This window comes from Desmodus rotundus, chromosome 4, assembly GCF_022682495.2.
Source record: "Desmodus rotundus isolate HL8 chromosome 4, HLdesRot8A.1, whole genome shotgun sequence".
NCBI lineage: Eukaryota > Metazoa > Chordata > Mammalia > Chiroptera > Phyllostomidae > Desmodus > Desmodus rotundus.
The window spans coordinates 19,324,648-19,352,513 of record NC_071390.1 but is presented as its reverse complement, the minus strand read 5'-3'; the positions used below and the strand labels follow the sequence as shown (position 1 = coordinate 19,352,513).

The following is a 27,866-nucleotide window of genomic DNA, read 5'->3' as shown; positions in this document are numbered from 1 at the left end:
CTCGCTCTCTTTTTAAAGATTGGGGAGAGAGAAATTGGACTGAACACAGATTGCTTCTGGAGTTTTTTGAGGAGACACTGAGTAGTGGATTGAGAGGAAAGTGGGATTAAGGGAGTTCTTTCTTCAACTCTTTATTTTGAAAGAATTTCAGACTAATAGAAAAGTAACAAGAATAGTAGAAAGAACTCCAGAATCCCCTTCAAGGGAATCCTGTCCCTTTTTCTTTTGTGTAAGATGAGAGATGTATACAATCTGGAAGATTACACCATGTGTTTATGTTTGTGGGAAAAATCCAGTAAAGAGGAAAAACTGATGCTACAGGAAAAGGGGGCAAACTGATGTGGTAACAATGCTGAGTGGGTGAGATGGGATGGTACTAGCTCTCAAGTGGAGGACCAGGCTTGAGCAGGTGCAAGGCCATTTTATCCACAGGAAACAGCAAGGCAGGGAGATTCTATGGATCCAGTGCAGGGCGCTGGACACTGTGGTGGTAGAAGAGTAAGAAAAATCTTGTAGTTGCTTGTCTTCTCCAAGCGAAACAGAAAATAAGGTTATAGAAGATTTGGTGTTGGAAGTTCGAGGATAGAGAATGTGTGAAGTGGATGCGAATAGTCCCCTGGCTACTGAAAGTGGAGTCGGCTCACTAGCATCAGCGGCACCACCTGGTCACTTGTCAGAAATCTGAGGATGCTTCCATCTCCAGAATGATGGAATCCAAATCTGCACTTTCAACAAGATCCCCAAGGCGCTGAGGACTAAGCTAGCTGGGAAATCGAACAGTATCTCTGCGCAGCTCTCAGGACCTCATAAAGATTCAAGGGAGGTGGAGGAAGGTATGGGCGGTGGGTGGGGGGGGGGGGATAAGTGGTGATGGAAGGAGACTTGGTGGGAACACACAATATAGTGTCCAGACGATGTGTTGTGGGATTGTGCACCTGAAACCTGTATAATTTTGTTAACCAGTGTCACCCCAATAAATTCAATAGATAACTAATGAAAAAATACGGGAAAAAAAAGATTAAGGCCATTAGAGAGAAGCCAGGCAGTGTTTTTTTCTTCGCCCACTGCAGGCGCATGTGCAGAGAAGGCCAAGTACTAGGGCTTAAACAAGGCGGGGTTTACAAGGTGGGGTTTACCAGGCAAGTAGGGCCGAGCAGCAGAGAGGTAAGGATGTGGGCCCTGCACTGCCTCAGAGTGTGAGGCATGGAGTAAATGCCACCCCTTATTTATGTCCCCCAACTCCCTGAAATCTTTACCGCATTCAAAACTCTTCGTTTTGGCTTTCAGGTAAGTACTGTCTTAGGGTAAAATGCACGGACACTGTTAGAGGACGGCAGTGCATGAAAACAGGACAGGTGAGCCGGAGGTTCAAACAAACCACGGAGATGCCGCTGCTCTAAAGCTGACAAACTGTCCTGCCTCAAGTGACGTTATGCCTTTACTTGCGTCACAGAGGACTAAACATTATTCATTTGGTTGTATACCATCAGTTTTTATATCTCCATTATAGTTGTAAGTGATTTTAATGTGGGAATGTTTCTTTGTGATGGAAGAAGATAAAGGCAGGAGAACTGCTTTGCAAAAATCTCCAGTTAGAACTGTAGTGCACGTGCCACACTGACTGCGCTCTCCCCCCAAGTCCTTTCCTTGTGACCGAGAACAAACGGAGCGGGAGCGAGAGCACTCCTAAACTCCAGTGGGCGCAGACGACACAGAGCAGACGCTTGCGCGCACTGTGACCGGCGCTCACCAGACCTTAGAGAGTGGACAACCGAATGAATCGTAACGACATGGGGAACGCTGATATCAATAAGAACTTTTAAAAGACATTCAAATGCATCCTTTAAAAAATTATTCTAACTTTTTAACTTTCTCTCCACTCACTTTCTCAAATTCTCTTGAAAATTTCATTTGAAACACTATCCTTAAACTACTAAAGACAATGAGAAAATCAAGAACACTTAATTTGAAAATATATTGAAACAAAACCTTGGACATGGTAGGGAATATGAATTCCTTGCTCTTCTGACCTTTCTGTATTTATCTCTTTCTTCATTTAACTCCTTGACTCTTTTCTCATAGTCTCTGAATTGTTTCCTTTCCTCTTCTGTCCACACAGTGTCAGGTTTTGCCATGAAAGCAGGCTGGGAGATCACCTGAAGATATAAAGCAAAGCGTACACTGCAGCTCAAACCTACACGTAGCAGTACAATAAAAGCTCAATGTTCTCGTTACAAGTTAAGAACAAGAGCCCTTTAACATGGTGTCACTCCTCACATTGGCAAGACGATGACCTGACACTTTGAGCAACATACAAGGAAAAATGTAACAACTGTTCTACTATAACTTAAGTGAAGTCGGGCAGTTTGGGATGTACCCAGATTCTTAGGTGACAGGTTTGGGGGTTTGTGCTGATATCTTCACCGCTAGAACTACACATGAGCTCCAGGGACACCTGTGTCAGGTATCAAAGGGAATGTTTCTCGGGAGAATAACAGGTGCAGCATTATCCCTGCTTTTGTAAAGACCAAAACCACTATGGTTGCTTGTTTTTGTTCGGAAGGCATGTCTGAGGTTTCCAATTTCTTATTTGCCTTACGTGGTATGTTTATAAGGTACTGGAGGTTGTGTTTTTGTTGCTATAGAATTTCTGAAACTCAAATTCACAAAGACAAAAATGGTCAAATTTAGGCAGTTCTCTTCATCCCATTCCACCTTCCATAAGGATGTCTGGAAATCTCACCATCCTCAAAATGTCTTCCTTCTTGACTTCCAGGACTCCTCCCATCATGTCCATCAGGGCTCGGCGTCTGGTTTCGGTGGCCTGGGAAAGGGCAGGGGTCAGTGAGGGTAGCTGACTCAGACATGGGATGCTTTGGTGGCACCAGGGGCAGCCTCCCACTCAGTGTTAGAACCACTGCACTTAGGATTGGGGAGGGTGAACAGTGGCCTGCAGGGGAGAGGGGAAAGAGGCCACTGGATTCCAGTGATCTCTGATCATGATTAATGTGTTGATGTGTTTCTGTAGTGGAAACACAAGTTCAACACTGTTAAACCAAGTTAGGAACAGGTATCCCTAAAGGAAAGAGGGCCTTAGGTACTGAGCAAAACTGCATACCTGTGATTGAAGCCATTGCTCCATTTTTTGGGTCATAATCAACTCTGTTTTGGCTTTTTGCCATGGTTTAAGATGTTTTTGAGCTGTAATCTGAAAGAAAGTATATAGTTTCCTGCTGTTATTCTTACAAAATTCCACCAAATTCCCTTCCAAACACCAAGAGAAGGTTAGAAGGTCTCAAGGGGATAAAGGGTATGTCTAGATTTTACAGTTTCCTATTTTTCAAATGAGAGGGTTGGAAAAAATAGATTATTTCTCTATTAGCTCTCTAAATCCATCTGTCCCTAACGAAATTGTAACAGGGGACCTAATTTATATTGGAAGGGAAAGGGCCCAAAGAAGTGTCATCTAAGCCAAATCCTGCAGGACGGAGGTCTGAGAAGTCAAAGTTTGGGACACTCAAGGAATTGTGAGAATGAACGTGTGGCCACAGCAGAGCAAGGCTGGGAGAGCAGCTGGAGCGAAGGGAGCCCGGGGTGGGCAGTCAGAAGGGACTTGGGGGTGTTCCCCAGAGTGAAATGAGCAGCCACCACAGGGGTGAAGCAGGAGAAGGACAGAATGTCTGGTTTACAAGATCACTCTCTGAAGTGCAGACTGATAAGCGAAGGAGAGGAAGCGAGTTGGGGGGTTAACTATGCACACAAGGTGACTCTGCCCACAGAGCAGGGCCTCGGTGAGGGCAGCAGAGTGGCGTCCTTGAGTCCTCGGTCCTGTGGCAAGAGTCTGGTTCTGGAAGAAATGACTTCCTTAAACAAATACAGCAGGAAAGAGTAGAAGTTAAGAGGAAGTACTCTGAAGTACAATGACTGCGTTCAGACCCAACTCTGTTACTTACTAGCTTTGTAACTGTGGTCACGCTACTTAACCTCTCTGTGCCTTAGCTTCCTCTTCTGTAAAACGGAGGTAACATTGGTACCTATGTTATAAGGTCTTACAACGATAAGTTAGTCCCAGTCTATCTCGGACACTTAGAAAGGTGCCTGGCTTTTAACCAGGACTGTGTTCGTTATTACTTTTAAGCAACAGTTACCTCCCCCACCCCTCCCCCACCCCCTCAGTAATGTAGCTGGTTTCCTGTGAGCAAGGGTTTTCTTTGAGCATTCTGTAGCATTTTTTACTTTTTAGAAATGAAATATGGTTATATTTTTATTGTTTTCTTTAAGCATTCATTTTCTTGTAACCACCTCTGTGCTAAACACCTTGTAAGAAGGCTATCCAGCAAGCCCCCTTTCTCTGGGACCCATGCTACCCTCACGACCTGGGTAATTACTGGGGCTCTGTCAGCCTCCCTCCCATGATGTGACCCAGCCTCCCTGTGTACAGGCACTGGAGTGGAGCTACGCCAAGGAGCCCCTTTCCTTGGGAAATTGGGTGGAGAGATTCTAGTTCAGACCAGCTGCTCTCTTGAGTGTAGGAGATATAAAGTAGAAACTGCTAGAGGAAGCTGAAGTGCAGAGAGAAGTGAGCTAAGAGGTGAAGAACAACTTCTGACAATCCTGCTTCTTTCTAGGTTTGGTATCCAACTCTTCCCCGAGCTCCTTGGGATTTATAAAAGAAATTCTTACTATTGCTGAGGGTATGTCAACTGTTTTTGATACTTGTAACTGAGTATGCTACCAAATATAGTCACTTCCAGTAGTGCAAACAAGACGAATAAACAAGCGGCTGGGAAAGAGCCATGAGAAATGAGGGTGATGTTGCTTGCCCGTACCTCACTGTCTTCCACCACAAGGGTTTTCTCGGGCTTCTCACAGTCCTCAAATTCTGGTTGCCAGACTGATTCTTCCAATTCCAGATCTAAAATAATTTCTTGAATTCTTACATTTCTTTCCTTCACACGTGCAATTTCAAATTCTTTTTGTTTATAGGCAGCATCAAACTCATTATTGAAAACAGTTTTTACCTTGTAAATGATATCCTGAAATATCAATATGTTACTGAATACACAACACATATCTTTGCTGGCAACATGATCCCACAGTTTTACTTTCCCTCCAAAATCATTTTACAAGGGTCAGTAAATTAATTTTTCTAAAATACTGTTTCCGTGAAGTCACTTCTTGGTTCTGTAACCTCCAGTGCCATCCCACCACATGTAGGAATAAGGCAACAACTGTTATACCACAACCTACTTCCCAAAATGAAAGTTATAACTCAGCATGCAGTTACGGTGGTAAATGCTGAGGTAGGTGATGAACAGTGGCTTTTAGAGATTGTTTGAAGAATCTACCAGAAGGTACAACCACGCACAATATTGTTCCTATATCCAGTCAAGTTATTCTCAGGTAGGAAGGGGGTGCAAGCTGGCTAATTACTAAGGTGGCAATGGGTCGAAATGGATTGTTCCCACCTATGCTGGGGACAGTGGGTCAATTCAAAGCGGCCTTTCATTGACCACCGGAGTTCAGTCTATTTATCTGTCCTACTGAAGATGAAACCATTAAAGCAGGGTGGGATAATGACCTTAACTATAGGCACCAGAATTTCTCTTGGGCTGAAATTACCTTTTTGTAGGAAGATGGCTTAATAAAGCAGTAGGCAAGTGAGACCTTGAGGGCATAGTTCAGCAGAAGCTGAGCAACAAAGGCTGTAACTAAACAGTTCTTAGTATACATACACAGGAGTTTCAGGGGTTGGAGGGGAGGAAGAGAAAAAGAGAGGAAGAGAGAGCAGAGGAGCGTGGCAGGAGGTTAGCTCTCAAACTGCAGACATGGCTGGAGGATCTTAGGATCAGGGATGGCCAACATGAAATTCAGACCATTCGTATTGGTGTAGTCTCCGTCACTGTGTTTTCAAAAGCCTTCAGTAGGCACGCACAGACATGTTCTGAGACTCGCTTGTGTGGTAGAAAGGAAGGAGTATGAGCTTAGAGCCTGAGGGGTGCTGCCCCTTACGCCTGAGCCCCAGAAGTTACACAAATCTTAGAGAGGAAAATGTATTTCCCCAGGTTAAGGGCATAGACAAGCAATCACACCTTTATTGTACAAGGAGGTCCTAACTGACATCTGGGTTTCCTGAAAGATGGCATTCAAGGAATTCTTTTATCGTTGAGCTTACTGAAGATCCAAGTAGAAGAATGGTTTGTTTGGGGTGTCAGCCTGTGCAGGGTGTTTAGAAAACCTGTTATGACAGAACCCAATCCAAATGGACAAAAGCAACTCTTGTACACAAGGTCTGCTTAAGCATCAGGGATGCTAGCCATCCGGGTATTTCTCTGTGTACTACAAAGACATCATTCAATTGGCATGAGATTCAATATGAGCCTTTGTAACACACCTCATGGGGATTTTTAGAGATTATCAGGGATAAAGAGAAAAATTCACCCACTTTCAGTAATATTATTTGGTTGATTTTCTCCTCTCTGGAATGAAGTTCCAATTGGCTTGACAACAAAGAGGCAGGGACCCCAAAATCAGTACTCAGACTGCCAAGCAGGTAATTGGGCAAGTTGGTGTCTCTCACTGCCACATCTTCTTCCTCCTCTTCCTCTTCTTCTTCATGATGCTTTTTAACCATGGTAATAGCAGACTGAACCTCTATAATTTCTTTCCGTAGCTAAATATAGAAAAAGATGACATGGAAGTTCTGCAATAATAAGAATTCTCTAAAGGGTGATCTTGTGACAACTTAATTATTTCAACAATCACTTTAAGGTGATAAACTGTCTTGTCAACAACAGAATTCAAAGGGATGAATAGATGTTGAAACTGCTGCAGAAGAGATTAAAGCCTTGGAAACTGATAAACTGTGGTTAAGTCAGAAGGGTAAAAATTGTCCTCATTAGTATTTTGCTGCCAGGATGACAGCTATAGGTAAATATGTTGAGTGTTTGTTGGAACTTAAGCATTAAAAAAACATACCTTGTCTTCATCTTTGGTCAATTATCTTAAAATACAATCTCTCAAGAGATAAGAGAAGATAAAAAGTATCGGTGGATGAAGACAGCTTCTGAGTAGGACAAGAACAAAACCCCAGAACTCATTTTTTAAAGCATACCCTCATATTTAAAGGCTAGCAACTGCTGTGTAGGGCACAGGCTCCTTGACTGTGCGGTTTGGTTCCCATGTTCACTAGGATGTGTTCTACAGATCAGCAAGCAATGAAAATATAGATACAAACAACATCTAAACTTGTCCTAAATTGTATCCCAACTCAAATCTGTGTGAAGGAGACCTTGAAATAAAGCACATTACTTATATAAACACTCCGTTTCAAACTTAAAATTGTACCTTAAAACACTCTGTTTCGATCTTCTTATGCTGCAAAACTCTATTCACTTCTTTCAGCTCTTCATCCGTGCGTTCTTTCATTGGGAAGTTCTCAACCACATAGGGGATGTGAAAGCCCTTGTTGGAAAAAACATAAAATAGATGCATTTTTAGTACAAGTGTGTGTATCTGGAATGGGGTGGGGGGTGTTTTCCTTGATTACAAAGAACTCACAGGTTATCATGAATGAATAAAATAGAAAATGGAATCTTTCTTTAAAATAAAACAACATATTCCATTAGCACTGGTGTAAACTTTGTATAAAAAATGCTGTGCTTTTGTGAAGAATTTACTTCTAGAGTAGTGGTTCTCAACTAGGAGTGATTTTGCTTGCCCTTCCCCCCGCCCCCACCCCAGGTCCTCAGGAACATTTGGCAATGTCTGGAAATATTTTGGATTTTTACTAATGGGGACATTGGATGCGACTGGGGTCTAGTAGATAGAGGCCAGGGATATTGCGAAGCATCCTACACTCCATGGGACAGCCCCACAACAAAGAGTTATCCAGCCCCAAACATGCCACCTTTGAAAAACTCCGATTTTAAGCAACACACAGTCCCACAAATGTAGTCTGACCATGTACTTTATTAACCAAATGGGGTAGGGGGCATATTTATAAGTGAAGAGGGTACTGTTAGCAGTTACTCTAGGACCACAGGTATAAACTGGGACTTTTGGTCACTCTACACAAACAGGGAAATAGTGTTGGGAGGAATCTCAATGAAAAAGCATGGAAAACAGTCCTTTAGAAAATGTGAAGGCAGGCACAGGAAGAAATGTGAAGAACATTACGTTTAGTTTTCAGTCTGTGTGGATGGTGAATGACTTTCTGAAACATATTAAGACCTGGATGCAGGTGGTATCATAGAGGAAAGAGGTGTTAAGACAAATCTGAAGAGATGCTAGCTTAGAAGGACACAGGGACTGAGCAGAGAGGGAAGGATGAGACAAGAAAAAGTGACGCATCTAGGTAGAATTCAGCACAGGAAGGGGCGAGGCGTGCTTCGAAGGCCTTTTTGTATAAAGGTTTCCTTAAAAATATTTTTAAAAATTTTTCTGCCATGAGACTATCAATGAAAAGTCTCATTGGCTAAGTTCAGGCGTAGTGCCTTCTTATGTCAGGAGTTGTATCTGTTACCTTAAGAGAACGTCCTTTCACAGCCATTGAATTCCAGCATTCTTCTTTAATAATCTCAGTCAAATAACCCTTGGCTAGGTTATGCATCTCCACGTCTTTTCTTATCTTGAAGAACATAGATGAAGGGAAAAATAAAAATGAAAATGTGGCCTCTTAAAAAAAATCTCATTTCTAAATTCCCTAACCAGTCTGCACAGTCGAACTCTACATAGTGGTAGAGTTCGGTCTTCTTTCCCCAACACATAGTGCTTGCTGCTCTGCACTGAGACGCACTTTGGTGGGAATACTCCCCTGTCTTTGAGAACCTTTCCTGAAATTTAGCCTGGAGGCCTAGGACTCCCTTCCTTGAGAACAAAGGTGTTGACACAGCACCTCTAAAGGCAGGCAGGTCCTACACACAAGCCCAGGTGGGTGTGTGGACAGTCCTACAGCTGTGGTGGGTTGGATAGTTCACGTGGACGTTGTCACAGCATCTGGCCAGTTGGTGCAGGGTGGGGAAGCGAGTGCACTGTGTCAAGTCTCCCTGTTTCATTAAAAAAGTATGAGCCCTGGCTGGTGTGGCTCAGTGGATTGAGCGCCAGCCTGCGAACCAAAGCGTCGCTGGTTCGATTCCCAGTCAGGGCACATGCGTGGGTTGCAGGCCAGGTCCCTAGTGGGGGGTATGTGAGGGGCAACCACACATTGATGTTTCTCTCCCTCTCTTTCTCCATCCCTTCACTTCTGTCTAAAAATAAATAGATAGAGTCTTTTTTAAAAAAAGCATGAAATTTGTAATGTTATGAAACTGCCAGATATCTAAACATTGGTTAAATTCTTGTCAATGCATATTTAAAGTGCTAGTTTGTGACCTTTGTCTTGGGGGTCTTTACTGCATTTAATTCTTCTATTATTTAACTCTACTACTGTTGGGGACCACGTAATTTACCTTTTCTTGTTTAGAAACATTATGTGTTACCTCAATTGGTTTTATCTGCTTTAAGTAATCCTTTTAGTTAATATTTAAGTGACTAAGTACTCTTATTTTAATAAAGTTTGCCAAAAGAGCTGGTATGGAAGTTTGGCCCAACAATCTTTCGTCCTTAGGATTCTCTTCAGAAAATTTTGTGTACTTTGTTGGCAGAATTATTAGCAAACTAGCTAAAAGTAACACTTCTCTCCCACCACCAGATTAGAAAGTCTTATTATTTATTCATTCACTTATTCCTTTATTTATGTTTAGCTTATTTACTGCCTGAACAAATACTTTGCTTAATTTGCATTTTACTTTTTTATTTTTATCCATCGATAATAGCTCATACTGTTTTAAATTATTTTAAATGGTAAGTTTTAAATGAACAGCTGTTTTGGCACATCCATTGTCAGAACCTGCCTGATTCCCAGCCCTCCCCTCTCCACCGCTGAGGCTCCTGGATCTGCCCCTCCAGACTCCGTCCCCAATACCGTGTCCAGGTTGTCTACTGCCTGGGCTTCGGTATTTCCCATGTTGTTGAGATCATGGCCAAGGATGGCTAGTAGCCTGGTACCTTTAGGACTGGGATCCCTGACTGGTAGGTGCCACTAACTCTTCCTATAGACCAGTATTCTGCTCCCAAATGTGCTAAAAGCCAGCTGGGTTTATGATGCCATCTGCTAACACTGTTCTGTGCCGGGCCATCTGGTTCTGTTCTCACATTCATTTTGGGGCTGATATCTCTTCAAACCCCCATTGCTCAGGAGAGAGAAACAACGTGAGGGAAATGAACATACAGAGAGCCTTTATCTGCACCAAAGCCTGCCCCAGAGGATCAGGAGGCTTCACGAGAGATGTGCAGGAATTTGATAAGCAGCAAGGGAGGGGTGGAGGGGGGATATGCTGCAGAAGCACAGGGTGAGGGTGAGGTGAGCAGGGTGGGTTCATCAGTGGTCAGTAGGTCAGCAGGCCACAGGCTCAGGTTCATGGGCCAGGTGGTCAGATGTGAGTTTGGAGACAGAAGCAATGCTCGAGTGAGGATGGAAACAGGCACGCAACCCAGACTCAGTGCAGAGTGGTCCAGCTGAAAGGTCTGGGAGAACCTGGTTCCAGAATAGGAAGGGTCATTCCAGGCCTGAGTGAAGCCAGGGCTAGGAGAAAGAGCCCGGGTGAAGCCTGGTGGGCAGACTGGCACTTCCGGACTCAGATCCAAGTCGTGGGCTCTTAGCCACGTGGCACTAGGTCTGAAGCCTCAGTTTCTGCAAGTGGTGAAGAAAAAATTCTATCTTTTTGGATTGTTACAACAACAAATAACATCCAAAAAGCCCCTAATTTGGTGCTTATTGGTTATAATAAATGTGATCATCTCTAATAGCTTCCCATTGCATTTTTAATAACAAAGGCCAAATTCTTTACTATGATATACAAGGACTTGAGAGCTGGCCTCTGCCTACCTCTCCCACATCATTCAGTGAGGCTCTCTCCTGTCCACTGTGTTACAACCTTTCTGGCCTTTCTCTTCCTGCAACACTCGAAGCCACGTCTGCCTCAGGGCCTTTGCTCTTGCTGCTCCCATTGCCCCGATGTTCTCTTTCCCCAGAACTTTACATAGCCAGCTCCCTCACTTCCTTTAGCTCCCCACTGAAAGGACACCCCTTGAAAGTGATCTCTGACCACAGAAGTAGGTCTCCCACATCTATCACAGCATCCAGTTTGTTGCTAGATCAGCCCCATGTACGTGGGATCTGTTTTTTTTTTTTTAATACTCACCTGTGGACATGCTTATTGATTTTAGAGAGAGGGGAACAGAGGGAGAAAGAGAGGGAAAGAAACATCGAGGTGAGAGATAAGCATCCATCAGATGCCTCTCACATGAGCCATAACCAGGATGAACCTGAAACCTAGATATATGCCCTGCCCGGGAATCAAACCTGCAGCATTTTGGTTTACAGGACGATGCTCTCACCAAGTGAGCCACACTGGCCAGGGCAGGACCTATCTATTTTATTCACTGTATTCTCAGCACCTGCAATAGCGTCTGGCATGGAACAGGTATGCAATGACTGTTGCAAAATGAACTGATGGATAGGTGAATGATAATTCAGGTAAAATTTATCTCCCTGAGTCAGCCTGTTGAGGTCCTTTGGATCCTGATTCTATTATCCAATATATTTCCTCTTATTCTCAGTTTTATATCACCAGTTAGACAACAAATCTGCCTCATTTCTGCGTCTTCACTCCAGTTATTAATAAACATATTTAACAGGACAGAATCCTGATGAGTATCATTGGGGACTTCTCTCCTAGAGACATCAAATAGTCTCTTTTTGTGTAGCTGTTTAACCAACTGTCATTCACTTAATTGTCCCTGAATCCAGCTATATTTCATTTTCTTCTTCAGAGGGGAAAATGTGTTCATACATGCACAGTCAAAAATTCAAATGTACTGTGCATGTTGAGAAAGAGGTAGCTTAAGAACCTCCTGTATAAAACAACTGGGGCTTTTACCTAAAATAAAATCAATATGAGTAAACAATGTGATGTGCCTGCCACCAGAAGATGCAAAGGCTGAATTAATACACGTATAGTATCTACTAATGCAGAGGTTTCGGTTTATGCTTTTCTCTAAACTGGAGAGATGATATTTGGGATTCTGTTGTGGATGCCAGACTCAAGTATAATAAAAACTGTGTGATGATGACGAAGCTATTGAAACCACATTATATGATGGTCACAGGAGCTGGGATAGTGAGCTGAGACAGGAGAAGATACACATGGTAGTTGCTAGTCTTCTCTAACACTTTCCAGAGTGGCCATAGGGTAGACGGTGCTCAAAGAACAGAAGAATCAGTGAGTAGAGGGAGAACGATTTCCACTCTAATTAAGAGATTATTAAACCAGAGTGTCCACAGTTGACAGGAGCTGAGGGGATTTCTAAAACTGTTCAAACGCATGGGTGGTGGGAGATGTTTGGTATAAACGTCATGCAGGAAAGACAAACATCAGATGTCTGGCTGGCCTGGATGCTCTTCTTTCCCTGAACCCCCTGCTTCAGCAATTCTCTGCCTCTTTCCACTCACACACACTGGGTTTGCTTTGTTCACATCGTGCTGGGCAAGTTTTTGTTTTATTTGCATAATTCTAGGAAAGTTTTCCTTCCTATTTTCTCTTTACTTCCTTCGTTATGGTGCTTAAGTCAGATTTTTCCACACCTTTGTCACTTCTTCTTCACTTTCATTTTGAAGCCTTTCCAGTTCCTCAAGATCCAGGCCAAATTCCCGTTGCTCTAGTTTTGCAATGTTATCTACCGTTTCATTTTCTTCCATCATATTGAGAACCTGAATTTTAAAATAGGAAAGGATGCTCACACAGGAAGACTTAAACTTTAAAGACATGGTTTTCCAACTCTTAGATAGAAATCAATAAAAAAAAAGATGGTGCGTTTATTTAAATATACACAGTAAGGAATTAGGTTATGTGCTTATAGTGATTATTTAAGTTTTAAGGCTTAATCTTTAAAAATTCATTCATCTATAAACAACAACAAAATGTAGAAATTCATCACTTCATGAAATGATAGAGAGTAATTATCGATATTTAGGTGTATAAAATATCATTCTTTACAAACACACATGGAACATTCACCAAAATTGACTAGACTCCAGGCCTCAAAGATAACCTCAACAAGCTTATGAGAAAAGCAATAATGAGAAAACTGCATATCAAAATCAATGCAATGTAGTCAGAGTGATGGTACCCAGAGGAATATTTATGGCCTGACATGCATAATAAAAAACAATAGGAAATAAACCAAGTTTTCAATAAAAAATAACAAAATGAGGACAAATAAACCTCAACAATGTAGGGAAAAAATGAATAAAATTCCAAATTGGTAAAATCCTAAATTAATTAAATGTATAAGTATAAATTATATGTAATGTTCTTTTACTATTAGTCAAATAAACAAAAACCATACTATAATAATAAAATAGAAATGCTATTGGAAAGTAAGATAAAAATATACAAGGCATACATATACAACATTAGGAATAAAGAGAAAGCAATAACAAAAAATTAAGAGACTTGAAATTAGATTATATAACTTTATGTTATATATTTGAAAATCTAGATGAGATGGATACTTTTCTAAGAAAATATAATTGATAAAATCTATACTTGAAAAAAAATAGAAAACCTAGTAAGACTAATGACCACAGAAGAACTTAAAACAGTAGGAAAGAATCAACGCCTGCACAGATGGTTTTATCTGTGTGTAGGGGTATGGGTCGTTTACTTTTTAACCAAATATTAAAGACAGAAGAATGCCCGTTTTATACAAACTGTACCAGAGAGTGGGAAAAATGTAGAAAACTACTGAAAATACTTGATAAGGCTAGTATAACCCTGATATCCTAATTAGACAAAGAAAGTACAAGGAAATTAGACCAATATTACTTACAAATAGAGATACAAAAGTCCTAAATAAAATATTAGCAAATGGTATCTGGTGTACTGCTTAAAATGACAAATGTCCATCTGAGGAAGACAAGGAATCTGACCAATTTCAAAATAAAATGCACAATAAAAACTCTTAAGTCACAAGGGACAGATGCCGCAGCAAGCATCACACTTAACAGTTAGTAGCATTCCTGTGAAGGTTCGGAAGAAGACAAACATGGCCGCTGCCATGACCGCTATTATATTAGAAGCTCTGGCCATATGACAAGAAAAAGAAATGAAGTATAAAGATTGATAAAGAAGAGACATGTGATTTTCAGAAGGTACAATAGTGTACCTAGACAATCCAAGAAAATCAAGTGATCAAATAGTAGAACTTAAAAGAGAATTCAGCAAGGTGATCATATATAAAGTGAGTAATATTCATATATACCAGTAATAACCAATTAGAAAATGTAATAGAAAAATACTCCTTTCACAAAAGCAAAACAACCTATAAGATACCTAAAATAACCTTAATAAGAAAATTGTAGTCACTTTTAGACTACAAAACTTTACTAAAGAATATTTTTAAAAAATTGAATAGATACATGTTTACATAGTGCATGTTATTGTATAAAATTTATATTATAAATGTGTATATTAAATGTATAAATATTCATCATATAAATTCCTCCCCAAATCATATTATAAACAATCCATTCTCAAATTAAAATCAAATCAAAGCTTTCATGGAGCGTGACAAGCGGACTTTAAAATTCATATGAAAAACTGTGCATAAAAATCCAACTTTTTTTGTAAAAGACGAGCAAAGACAGAATTAGTTTTAAGACATAAAAATCTTTTATGAAGCTATAACAATCAAAATAGTTTGGAATTAGCTCAGGAAAAGATCAATACTCAATTTCAGAGCAGAGAGTCCAGAAACAATCTCGTATACATGGGATTCCAGGGGCTGATAGAGGAGGAGCTGCAAATCAGTGGAGAAAGGATGACATATTCAACAGAAAACACTGGCGAAATGGGCTATTTGAAAAAAGTGACATTAGATCCACACCTCATACCATGCATGAAAATAAATTACGGGTGAAATAAAGGAGTATTAGAAGAAAATATACAAGATTTTGGAAGCCCTTTTAAAATCAGACACAAGAACAAAAGCTATAAATAAAATGATCAATACACTTGGGTCATAAATTTTAAAGTCTGCATTTAAAAAGGCGCATTATAAAAGTTGAGAGAAGACAGAAAATATTTGTAGTATATTAGGTTGAACCATATAAAACAGCAATTTCATGTGATTCAATCAGGTAATAAGGGCCATCTCTAGATTTGTCTGAAGCACACCTCCTTGCTCTTTTCCGCTTCCAGTTGCCTGGGATGAGATAAGCAACACAACCTTAGCAGCCATCGGGGAAGTTAGCAGAGTACCACCAGCCTAGGCCTCTGAATGACTGCATGGAACAGTGCAGCTGCTGACTCGAACATCCACCCAGGACTGTTTTTTGAGAAAGAAAAGAAATTTCTCATCTATATGCCATTATGGTTTTTGTAGTTTAGTTATTATCGCAGCTTAGCTAAACCTAAAAATAAATATGTTAATAATGAAAATAAAGAACTCCTACAATAAAAAAGAAAAAGACTAACAACCCAATAGAAAAAATAGGCAAAGGATATGAACAGGGAATTCACAGAAGAGGAAATATAATAGTCTTTAGAGTTATAAAAAGATGCTCAACCTCATTATGATCAGGAAAATAAAACAAAGGGGAGGAAATTAACAAAGAAAAATTTAAGAACAACCAGAACTTAAAGACAGGTTTCTTAATGAAAGTGCTCACCAATACTCAGCACATAAAAGAGAAAAAAAACCCAAACATACAAACTAGGGTCCTTGGCCTGGCTGGGTAGCTCAGTTGGTTAGAGTGTTGCCCTAATACACCAAGTTGCAGGTTCAATCCCCAGTCAGGACACATATAAGAAGCAACCTATAAAGCAAAAATAACTGAAACAACAAATTGATATTTCTCTCAATTGATTTTGTCTCTCAAAATAAATACATTTTTAAAAATTAGGGTCCTGGTAGGAAACAGACCGCATACTCGAATGGGGTAACTGGGGAGAGACACTTTAAAAAAAGGGTAAGGATTACAGGAACTACTATAAAGGACACATGGACAAAATCAAGGGGGAGGGTGGAGGTGGGGGAGGGAGATGGGCTCAGCTGGGGTGGGGTGGAGGGATGGGGAGAAAAGGCATACAACTGTAATTGAATAACAATAAAAATTTTAAAAAAAGGGTAAGGGAAACTGCAAGGCGTGATAAAGCATCTCAGGCTAGCAAACACAGGAAACTGACACCACTCCTATGTCTGAAGGGCAAGGGTGAGGAGTGGTTACTGAAACCTGAAGAGGTCTGTAGCTACAGGAGAGGGTTGGCAGTCACTGCCAACTCACGACACCACAGAGAGCACTCCGGAGGAATAAAACCCCTGACCCTAATCGGCTCCTGCCCTCTGATCTCCTCTGATACTACTCAGTGGCTAAACCCAAACAGAAGCCAGAGGCAAGAGAGGCCACTGACGCCACCCACAAAGGCCAGGCTCAGAACAGGGGGAAAAGGGTGGAAAGCATGTGTGTACCAACAAACCAAGAATATCCATCAGACATCTCAAGGTGCATGATTGTGAAATTTCCAAACAGCAGGAGTTAGGAAAGGATTCTATAAGGTTCCAGAGAGAAAAATCTGGTTATCTACAAAGAACTGGGAATCAGAAAGCACTGCACTCGTTAAAGCAAATACTGAAAGCTAGAAAACATTGGAGCAAACTCGCAAATGAGTATGTGAGTGGAATAAAGACATTTTAAGAAAAACCAAGTCTCAAAAACTGTAGCTCCTGTGTACTCTTTCTCAAGAACCAAAGCAATGTACAACCCTAGGGGGAGGGGCCACTCACATTGTATTACATTTAAATGGTAGGTTTGAAGCACGGCCACGTGATAAATGATGTTCCCAAGCATGGGACAACACAGCAGTCCTGCTTAGGAAGCTACTGCAAGTACATACCAAGAAAACAAAGGAAAATCCGTGAGAACCCCAAAACAGAGGCTCCGACTCAGGAGGCAGGTGAGATTTCCTGGGAGGATGGACAAGAGAAGTCCCTAGCACAGCAACTGTGTGCCTGGTCTAGAGAGCAGAGTGCTTAGACTGGAGCTGGAAGGTGGAAAGAAAACTCTAGAAGGGAGGTCGCAAAAATAAATTTTTTTTAAAGTTCTGACAGCCTGATTTCCTCAGGTATTTGTACTGAGAAGGTTTTGTTGTTTTTTTTTTAAAAAGCATTTTCAGAGAGTTTGACTAGGCAATCATTAATTCCAGGAAAAATAAAATTGTAAAAATGGAAATGGAATTATAATATGCCATGTGAATCAGCTTTGAAGAATATTTAGAGAACGACAGTAGTGTGCGTATTAAGTATGAATTTATGTATATGCTGTAATGATGGGTGGGAGTGTAAAAGAACCTAGAGACTCATCTTCAATAGTTGGAAGCCCATAGTTAGTGTCAAAAGAGAAATATCAAGAGATAGCAGTATGAAGAAAACTATTTAGAAAGGTGGAGGCAAATAGCCAAACAGAAAAACTAAAAGAATTGTAAACAGTTACCTTCAGAGTACAGGAATCATAACAAAAAAAAGTAGGGGAGGTGCTGCTTTAAAATATTACTTTTAATTATGTAACTCATTACTTGATTTGTAAAATTGTAAACATACAACTTTGATTAAAATAATTATAAAAAAATAAGACAGTATTTGGAGAAGACGTAGAGAAGAAAAATGGCTGTTTACACATAGTGTGACGCAGTAACAGTTCTACTTTGTTGAAGCACCCCAGAAAACTGAGCTGACATACAGGCAGGAAAAAAATGGATATAGCTCCTCAGGCTATATTGAACAAAGTGAAGTTCAAAGAGTAAATTTAAATGGAGGGTCAAATGTATTAGTGTATGAAATCATAACACTTACAGTTTTAGCAAGTGCTCTGATTCCTTTTTTTATCTCTTTCCTTTTGTCGGAAAACAGTTTAACCTCCTTTTTGATGGCCTGAAATGGGACAAGTATTTCACTTAAACAGGCAAGAGAAATGATATGTGTAGGCACACACATACCTACATCCACACATACACATATACACATAGACAGATACATAGTAGAAAGCGCTTCTCTAGAAACAAAATTTTTTAACACCACTGCAATACCTTACTCAATTGCTATTACGTTGACTGAAGCAACATAGTAGTTTTAGTCAATTATAAGGCCAGTGCAAAGAAAATAATTAAGCAGTAAAAAATTAAATAGAGAATAGTTGACAAAGGAAAATCAGTCTGCTGTTTTACTGGGGACTTGAGTGAGACTGGATGAGCAGGCTAAATCCAGACATGAGCTACTGCAATACTACCTTTGTCACCTTTCTGCACATCTGAAGCCAGGATGTCCCTTCTCCTGGACCACCTTTTCCTACTCAACTGCAGCTGCCCCCAAACTCCCTCCACCATGAGGTATCACAATTCATTCATTGCTTTGGCTTATGTGGACAGCTTTGTTGGGTTTCATGTTAGCTTAAGAACAGTTCTTAAAGGTCATATAACTTAATCTAAAAGATTGGGCTATGTTTAGGGTGTTTGTTTGCTTTCTGGAAAGTTACACTTGTACAATGGAATGCTCTGCCAAGTAGTATCTCGTGCTACTTTCTAACTTTCCAACAGGTTTCATGGGAAACTAATCTATCTGGCACACTTGCAAAGCCTTATTTCAAACCATGTTTTATAAATACCTCTTGGCTTTTTTCTTGTATCCAGGGAATTTCCTTCGTATTATTAGCTTGGACTAATTCCTCTTGCGATGAGTCAATGCTTAAACGCATATTCTCATTTATCTTAGAAAAAGACAGATATTTCTTAAATTTAAAATTCATCAGGTTTCTCTCCCATGCTACTTTACATAGTTGTTTTGAATCCCTTTGAACTTCTCGTATTTTTTAAAAATAGTACCAAACATTTTGCCTATCCAAGATGTAATATTTTATTAATTTAATTCCTACCAGTCTGTCCTTACATCAGCTACACTTTCCACTGAGAAAAAAATGATCAGATAGGTCACATGTTCACCAAATCACTCTCTGCCTTCTTCCTGTTCCTGCAGACCGAAAACTCCTGCCTATCAAGGCCTGTACTTAGGATCTTAATTTTTTCTACCTTCTCAAGGCCTTTACACTTAAAAAAAACTCCCATTGCCTTTCTGCATCATCCATTTCTCCCTTTCACTGAATCTTTCCCAAATGTGTACTGGTATCTCCTGTCCTAGGAAAGCTACTCTCCACTGACTACCACAACCCCCTTATCTACTACCCCTTTCCTGTCCTCTCTTTGCAGCAAAATGTCTTGAGAATTTTGGATGTCACACTCTCCTGGACCCTGTAACCTCATGGGCTGCCCCTTCTCAGTCTCCTCTGCCTCCCCAAATTCTTCTCCTGGATCTCTAGAAGATGCTCTGTCCTGGTCCCCTCTCTTTCTTACCATTCACTTTTCCGTGATGACTTCACCTGGTTTTATGGCCTTAAACTCCATCCACATGCCCTGACTCTCAAATCAGCATTTCCAGTCCTGGCCTCTCCCAGAAATCAAGGCTCATCTATACAATGGCCTACCTGGTATCTTCTCTTGGCTTCTCAAGGTTGGTGTGAGTAACTGATTTCAGGTTCTCTTCTTTCTCCCCACAGTGGCTCCCTGGCCCAGTCTTCCCCATCTTCACAAATACTATCATCTCCTGCACAGTTGTTCAAGTAAAAACTCTAGAAGTCTCTCTCTCTCTAATCCACCAGTGAGTTCTGTCAACTCTAACTCAAAAACCTACCTGGAGTCTACCACCTCCTCTCCACAACACTCCTCCACCTCCACCCTTGTTATCTGGACCTCTGCCATAGCCTCGTAACTAATCTCCCTGCTTCCACTCTTATCCCCCACAGATGCATTCTCCATACACCAGGAAGTAATCATTTCAAACATGTAAATAAGATCTTATAAATTCTCTCTTCATGACACTTTAATAGGTCCTCATTAAATGTAAAATCAAATCTGAACTCTTCCCGGTTTACAAAGCCTTTTCCCACCTTGAGGACCTCATCTCCTACCACTCTCTGTCTTGCCTCCTTTCACTGCACAGCCTTTTTTAGGTCCTCAGCCAAGTGAAGCTCTTTTCTCCCTCTGCCCGGAGTACTTCTGCCCCATGTTGCATGCTGGTACCCTTGTTTAATTTAGGTCTCAGCTTAAACATCTTCTCCTTGGAGAGGCCATTCCAGACATACGCTATCATACCAAGCCATTTTTATTCACTAAATAGATCTTGTTACTCTCTATTTTTTCTTATTTATTTGCTTGTTTAGCTCTCCCTCTGCTCACTGCCAGCCCTTAATTAGAATGCAAGCTTCCTGCAAGCAGAAACTTTTTCTATCTTGTTCATTCCTACACTCCCCACGACCTAGCATTTTGTAGGTGCTTGATAAATGTTTGTTAAATGACTGAATGAATGAATGTTATTCTGTGGCTAGGCACTTCCTAAATAGTATATGTGACATGAAAGTACAAAAGAGAGACTACTTTGACCAAGCACCACAATTGGTAGTAAGATTTTTTTCCAGGCAAGCCTGAATTTTGTGTTATGGTTTAAATAAGATCTGAGGTATAATATTTGCCATTGCTTTGAGAAAGCCTGAATATTTTCTCTCAGATGTAGCTCATGCTCTTTTTTGAGAAATAAAGAGAAAAATTATTGAATACCTGCTTAAAGAAAACTGCAAACTGATAGCTGATTCAAAAAGAAAAAAAGCAAGTGGGATAAAAAGGGGTTCCATGGAAAGTAACCTCACAGAATGATGTGGTCATAAATTCCTAAACGGGAAGGGTATGGTGGGTAGTCACGCCCCAGGCATATAACTTTTTTAGTAAAAAAAATTATCTTTGTCTTGAGCAAGCCCTGTCCATGGTTTTTGTGATCTAGGTCAACACACTTTTGAAATACGCGTAACCACCCTCAACAGAGCACATAGTCTTGTCAACCATTCTGTAATCCAGTCCCCGCCTTGCTCTCTCTTACTTTCATGTGACCTTCCTTAGTTCCCTCCCTAATTCACAACACATAAAATAAACTGTGAAACTGTCATCGGTGGAGCGTTACGGTGAGATCTGGCTTCCTGGCAATGGTCAATTTGGCTCAAATAAACTCTCATAAAAATTCTTTACAGATTTGGACATTTCTTATGTCGCCATAAGGAGAAGAAAACTGTATTGGAACTCAACTGTGTGTTCAGGTTCCGGTCCTGAGGAATCGCTTTGTCTTATTCTTAAATAACTATTCTCCTCCTCCAAGGTGTTGCTCAGAAAAGTTAAAAGTTGCTGGCTATATTCAAGAATCTCACTGGCTAAGTTTCCTCCAAACTTCCTGTATTAAAAAAAGAAAACACACGGGCTATAGAACCACAATTGTAAGAAGTCACATTTAGGGGTATTATTTCCAGATATGCAACCACTTCTCCACAAAGAAATACATGGACAATTCTCTGCACTGCCCTGTAGTTATGAGGGCTCTGCTTCTTAGAGGAGAGCCTGTTCATGGGCTCCAGGATACGACAAGCCCCTTCGCTTATTTGGGTGACCCTGTCCTCACGCTGTCCCCATACCCTTACGCTACATGTGCTCTACATCTGCCTTGGCCACGGCCCAGGAGAGCCGCTACTCTGGTTGAGCCCTTCAAGTGCACTAGGTGCTGCACTGCTTTACCTACATACCCCGCTCGTACATTATCCCATTAGCCCATTCAACCCTCTCAGTCCCCATCTCCACTCAATACACCAGAGCCTCTCAGAACTTTGGGAACGTCTAATAAACCTGGCAGGATGATTAGAACAAATTCCTGGAGCTCACCTGCAGAGACTCTGATTCAGAAAGTCGGGGTGGGGCCCAAGAACATGCCTGTCTAACAAGCCCACAGGTGCTGCAGGCCCCACCTTGACAAAGTTGTTATAGAAGACTGGGAAGGGCTGTCCTGGGCCTGAGGGTACAAGCTGATAAGTCCTGGGCTAGGGTTCTAAAGTCAACTTTGTTTTGAGTCACAAGTCCACATGATTAACTACTATGGGTGAAAATGTCTTTATTTCCAAAAATAGGGCTTCGGCACTTATTTGCTGTTACCTAAGATACTATTTGTTCACTGACTATAAAGAATATGTTACAACATATATGAAATACGAGTCAGTTAAGAGTTCATGTATAAAATGGGCATGATGGTGCAGTCTTCAAATAGTCTTTGAACTAAAAGGCTACCAAAATTGTTATGATATAAAATCTCTACAATATTTAACACTTTCAAACGTCACTGACAAAGGCCATGTTTTATGATGGTTTTGATCACATGAGGCATTGGGAGATACCGTTTTCGTGGAAATGAACTGCACATTAACTAGTGATGTCCACTGGCAGATCAAGGAAGGGACACTTAAAGTCCTGGCTGTCACCTGCATGCTCTCTGCCCCTGGTCATCATCTGTATGTTCAGTAGTATTTGTTTATCTAGAAATTACTTTTAGTATAATCAAAGTCTAAGTAAATTAATATTGTTTAAGCAAAGTCTAATTAGGCAAGTCAGTCTGTATGTGTACATACATATATACATATCTGTGTAAGGATTTTTAGGGATAAACAGGAGTTTTTAAAGATATCTATTACTCAGAATTGTCCTCATTTCTTGTACTTCTACAGGTGTTATGAACAAGAGGACTGATCATCTAAGGATTTCTTTTCTGGTTTTGTATGTTCGATGCTTTGACATCTGGGGTCATGCTCACTCTGGAGGGACTCCTCTCCCAGGGCTAGCCAATTCCTGAAACAGTGAACAATTCTCGTTGGAGACCACCTTTCAAATGCACACCAACTGATCCGGGACCTTCACCCAACCATCTCCTCCACTGGGCTTAAACGAGCCAATTCTACGTCTGCCTGCTCCTTCGCATGGAAACCGTAATGAAGGCTCTTGCCCATGGCTTTCCTGCCTCCTCTGCCTCCTCACCCACCCTGGTTCTTCCCCATGTGGCCCCCAATAGCAGGGCATGCCCCCTCCTCCTGGGATCTGTGAGTATAACCATCTTTTCAATGACAGTTGTCTCCTGTTATGTTGGCCTTCCTGTGCCTAATAATAACAAAATCTTTATTTTAGAACACCACACCACGTGAGGCTGCTCACTGTTTACTATACGCACCTCCATTTTAGGCAGACAAGGGCGCCGTCATCTTTCCCGTTCACCAGGATGTTTTGTCCGTCCATTGAAACGCTCACCGACTGGATGCCGTGCCCCTGGTGGGAATGACTCCGACACCGAACAAACGTTTCCTCAATAGTTTTAGGAACAAAGTGCAAAAATTACAAACACAATTCTATCACATGTTTTTTTCTAAGGGGGATACATGCACTTTGCTTGTTGATAAATCTTTTTCTATTTGTCAACAGCATTTTAGTCGGTATGGAAGTAGCCTCTGGGTAATACAGAGCACCGAAAATCCCTAACTCAAAGCATTGCACCAATACTGACTCGTTCTCCCGTCTGTGGTGGTGTGGAAGGACAGGGATTATAACCATCAATCTACAACAGGAAAATCAGGCACAGAGAAGTGAATGGTCTTGCTGAAGGCTCTGAGGTTAAGACAGGGGCCTTGAACAAGCAGAGGGGGCAAATTCAGATGCCCTCAAGAAGCAGACAGGTTCCACCTCTGCGTGAAGAGGCTGAGGGTGACAAGAGGGTGACAGGCACTGTGAAGAAAGAAGAAGAATGTGCCCCACGTGGAGAATGTTAATTGACGCTGTTTCATTGGAACCCAGATAAAACCACTAGCTTGGTACACAGGGTGATGGTCTCTGCCCCTGACTAAACACTGGGACTTCTGTGTCACACTGCTTCTCCACCTTGATACCTTAACATTTTTAAAACTTTTGAATAGGTAATAACATTTAAATGGTTCAAAATCCAAAAACTATATAAGTGAATGCAGTGAAATCTTCCTATCACCATTCCCCAACCACCTCTCAATATCCTTCAATATCCTTTCAGACATTTTCATGCATGTAAATAAATTTTACACAACTTTCAACGTAAGTTGTAGTACAGTAATAATACTGATATTATGCACCCTACTTTTCCCCCCTAACAATGTCTTGGGGTTCTTTCCATATTGCTGCATAAAGATTTCCTCATTCTGCGTTACAGCTGCACAACATTCCATATTTTACTTATGTATTTTTAGGTACCACTATTCATTTATCCAGTCCTTGTTGATGGACAATAGGTTGTTTTACAAACAGTGCTGCCATAGACAACCCCCTACACTAGGCGCTTTGCATAGAGTAACTGCCCCCCCACCCCCCTGCAAAACTTTGATGTCTTGCCATATCATGCATGCCACTATCAGTTGTGGCGTACATTACAAATCTTTTAAATAAGAGGCAGTGTAACAGAGGTTACAAATTGTTCACTCACAAAAAGTCTCTAAGGGGTTTAAGGTTTTTCCTGTATAATAATAATAACACTTTTGCCCACTGTGTTCCAAATATGCTTTCTTGCAGATGTGAGCAAGGAGAGCTGGATGGGCAGAAACAGGGCCCAGTGGACCCAGACCTGCAGGCACGTGTCCTGTGGGTATATGGGGTATCTGAACGCTGGGTGAGAACCACTGACTGCATTAGATTATACTGATGACCAGTGGAGCTCGGGTCCAGCATCACATGAAGAGCCAGGTGCAGGCAGCAGCAACCAGCCCAGAGGCCCTTCAGGCCAGGGAGATGGCAACAATAATCCCTAGGTTTGCACAGCGGTTCACTATTTCCAAAGTTTTGCATCTACCCTCTACCTGGCTCTTGCCAGAACCCACAGTATGAGAGCAAACAAGGCTTCCCAAATGTTACAGGGGAGCATCCGAAGCTCAATGAGTTTCCAAGACACACATGTAAGTGGTGGAAGAGCTGGGCTGGAGCTCCCCCATGGCAGCCCTACCCAGGCTTTTTCTTTGCAGATCTCTGTCTCTGGTTGGTGTTTCCTCCCTCAGAGACTCAAATCTCTGAGGCACATAAATACGCCTAATGTTAAAGTCAATAACACCATTAGTGGTAAATAAGTTATGACTCAATTTACCTAATAAAGAATTCCAATTCCTTTCCTAAGGGCTTTTGCTCCTTAAATGGAATCAAGATATACATCCCATAATATTTTTTAAAACAAAGTTTACCAAAGTGTGAACGTCTCGTATACACACAGTTCCACATTTAGCTTTTGTTATGAGCCACAGTCCATGCGGAGACAGGGAGAGCACTCCAGGTCCATACTGTTTGCTCTGCACTTTGTGGTAGGGCTTGAGAACGCAAACACCGCAATGTTCCTGCCGACCAGAGAAAAGGACTGCATCACAGAGAAGATCAGGGGAGCAGCACCTCAGGGGTTGCTGTCGTGCACGTACAGTCAGACTCGAGTCTGCAAACTGTCACTGGAAATAAACCAGTACATGATGACGTGGGCGCCTACGTTTGTGTCACATCGTTTCATCTTTGTCTGAAAATAAAAGTTTGTTTGGCTAGCTAAGAAAAGTCTTTATATGCTCGTAATTGTTAAAGATCCCAGACTATACTGACAATCTTCCTCCCTAATCATTTTCATGCATCCCCACGCTCAAGTCCAAGTAAATTACTCACTATGCCCCTACGTGTTCCATGTACTTCCACCTCCACGCCCCTGCACCTGCTGTGACTTTCGTCTGGAATGCCCTCCCTCCTCATCCTCACCAGTCCTGCTTCCTCCCTACCTCAGCAACCCCACCCCCACCAAGATGGCCCACAAAATTTCTCCATGTTTTAATCTAACCTATTCTTCGAAGTTCAGTTCAAATGTCCACTTCCTCCACAAAGCTTTTCTTGAATCCTCCTTATCGCTAGCCACTTCTTCTCTGAATTTCTGGGTCTCATACTGTGCTGACGTCGGCTACTCTGGGAGAGAAAGGCTTTGACTGCAGGGCTTAGGCAGGAAGGGTGGTGGACAGTCTGGGTCAGAGTGTGTGTCCGGAGGTGATACCACACGGGAGAAGTCTGAAAAGAGTGTGATGAAAGGGTGCCAGAAACACAGTTTAACTACTTTGTGCAATTTTGCTTAGGGTTTACGTGGAAATTTCCCCTGAAGATCATCAGCCCTGTAGCTCCTCACACCTGTGGGATAGATTTTCTAGGGTTAGATTGTTTTTCCAGGGCACTAAACTAATATTGTGTCATCTGCATGTTTATCTGACAAGCATGATCGATGTAGCACCAGTGTGAGTTTGATGGATTAACATATATCTAATTCAAGGAAATTGTATTACAATAGTAAAAACCATTTGTTAACCGAGCTGTAATGTTAAAGCATGGATCACGTCTAATTAATACAATGTGTGAGTCTTGATTGCTAAGATAAATCACGGCGAGCTTAAGTTTTGGCCTACTTTTTCAGGAAGGAGATAGCTGCAGATGTACGGCACGTCATTACAGTAGCCGTATATTCGGTTACTCTGGAAGTTCAACACTGCAGAGGACAGGCTGTGCTCTATCTCATACAGGAACTTATGGATGAATTCGTTTCTCATACTCCCTCTTTCATTAGCAAAGGTTGCAGAAACTGTAAGATTTCGGGAAGAAGAGAGATCACTTGTACCATGTATTGATTTTATTTTTTAATTGTTATGAACAACTATGAAAAGTGAAATAAAAATGTTAAATGCTCTATTAATAATGCAGAGGCTAGTAGGTGATAAAAATGACTTAAAAACAACTGGGCTCTGTTGGAATTACTCGAGTATTAAACAATTGATAGTGAATAAAATCTTTTATAAGGCCTTGGTTAATTACATCAATTAAATAGAGACATATTAAAAGAAACTTATGATGGCCTTTAATTAAAACATGGTTAATAAAATATGAAAGTACTTTGAGGCTTTGGCTCTCTTATACTCTACAATTATATATTTGCAAAATAGCTACTCAGACATTAGTTACCTAAAATAGTGTGTATTTTATCAGACCTCTAGCCAAAAAGCTTTCTTCAGAATTTTATCAGTGAAAGTAACTACATAGTAACCTATATGAATTTGACTATGTATATCTAAAAGTACAAAAAACAGGCATCACAAAATGACAAATCAATTTGACCAAAGTGCCGGTCGATCCTGTTTCTTTCCTTTGGTAATTGGACAGATTCATATGAACGACAAGGCCTAGAAGAAAGTTCACTAGTTTCACATTATTTAGCAGCCTCATTAAGTTTCACTTTGAAACATATACAAAAGATGGCCATTTTACCTTTTCATGTGTTAAGAGAAAAAAACATGCTATCACCAGGAAAAAAAGGTATAGCAACTACTTGTCTGAGCCCAGGACAGAATTCATTGCTTGTCTTTCCTTTACCTTGAGGTAGTATTATAGGCAGAGTAAATATTTCCAGACTGCTTCTTCCTGTTTCTGGAAGTGAGGAAAGCACCATCACTTCCACTATGTCTGTTTCCAAAAGAGACACCGTGGATATTTGTAAAATGCCTTTGTGCACCTCTGAAAGAAAACGGAAATCAACACACCACCACTAGTGGTCATCGATAAGTTTAAAGAATCTTTTATCTTCCCAAGAAGATATCACATTATAGAATTGCCTTCACTAAATCTTTAGATCCAAATTTATTTACTAGATAGTTAAAGTGACCTTTCAACATAAGTGACAGGGACATTTTTGATCTACAGATAAAGGAGTCTCCTGGTAAGGTGTCTGTTGGTCTTTTCAACCAGCTTGGATGGACTCAGCCTCTTTCCCAGGCAGGGAGGCCTCCATGC

The 27,866-nt window shown here is 41.1% G+C and overlaps 1 protein-coding gene across 4 annotated transcripts in view; it reads right to left on the bottom strand.

Moving 5' to 3' along the window:
* Positions 1 to 27,866, bottom strand: part of CFAP43 (cilia and flagella associated protein 43) — an 83,694-nt gene that overhangs the window by 18,601 nt on the left and 37,227 nt on the right. For 3 of the 4 annotated variants that reach the window (XR_006654825.2, XM_045191538.3, XM_045191540.3), the window contains 15 exons: positions 27,450 to 27,590; positions 26,492 to 26,664; positions 25,253 to 25,402; positions 23,236 to 23,366; positions 21,282 to 21,423; positions 18,761 to 18,862; positions 17,953 to 18,030; positions 12,686 to 12,811; positions 8,525 to 8,629; positions 7,348 to 7,464; positions 6,446 to 6,673; positions 4,830 to 5,036; positions 3,119 to 3,208; positions 2,744 to 2,824; positions 2,031 to 2,156 (listed from right to left, as the gene is read on the bottom strand). Coding sequence is in view for 3 of the 4 variants with exons in the window: in XM_045191538.3 (XP_045047473.2) it covers positions 2,031 to 2,156; positions 2,744 to 2,824; positions 3,119 to 3,208; positions 4,830 to 5,036; positions 6,446 to 6,673; positions 7,348 to 7,464; positions 8,525 to 8,629; positions 12,686 to 12,811; positions 17,953 to 18,030; positions 18,761 to 18,862; positions 21,282 to 21,423; positions 23,236 to 23,366; positions 25,253 to 25,402; positions 26,492 to 26,664; positions 27,450 to 27,590 (1,997 nt within the window). In the remaining variant the exon portion in view is untranslated. The remainder of the gene's footprint in view (positions 1 to 2,030; positions 2,157 to 2,743; positions 2,825 to 3,118; positions 3,209 to 4,829; positions 5,037 to 6,445; positions 6,674 to 7,347; positions 7,465 to 8,524; positions 8,630 to 12,685; positions 12,812 to 17,952; positions 18,031 to 18,760; positions 18,863 to 21,281; positions 21,424 to 23,235; positions 23,367 to 25,252; positions 25,403 to 26,491; positions 26,665 to 27,449; positions 27,591 to 27,866) is intronic. The other variant, XM_045191539.3, reaches the window with a different exon arrangement.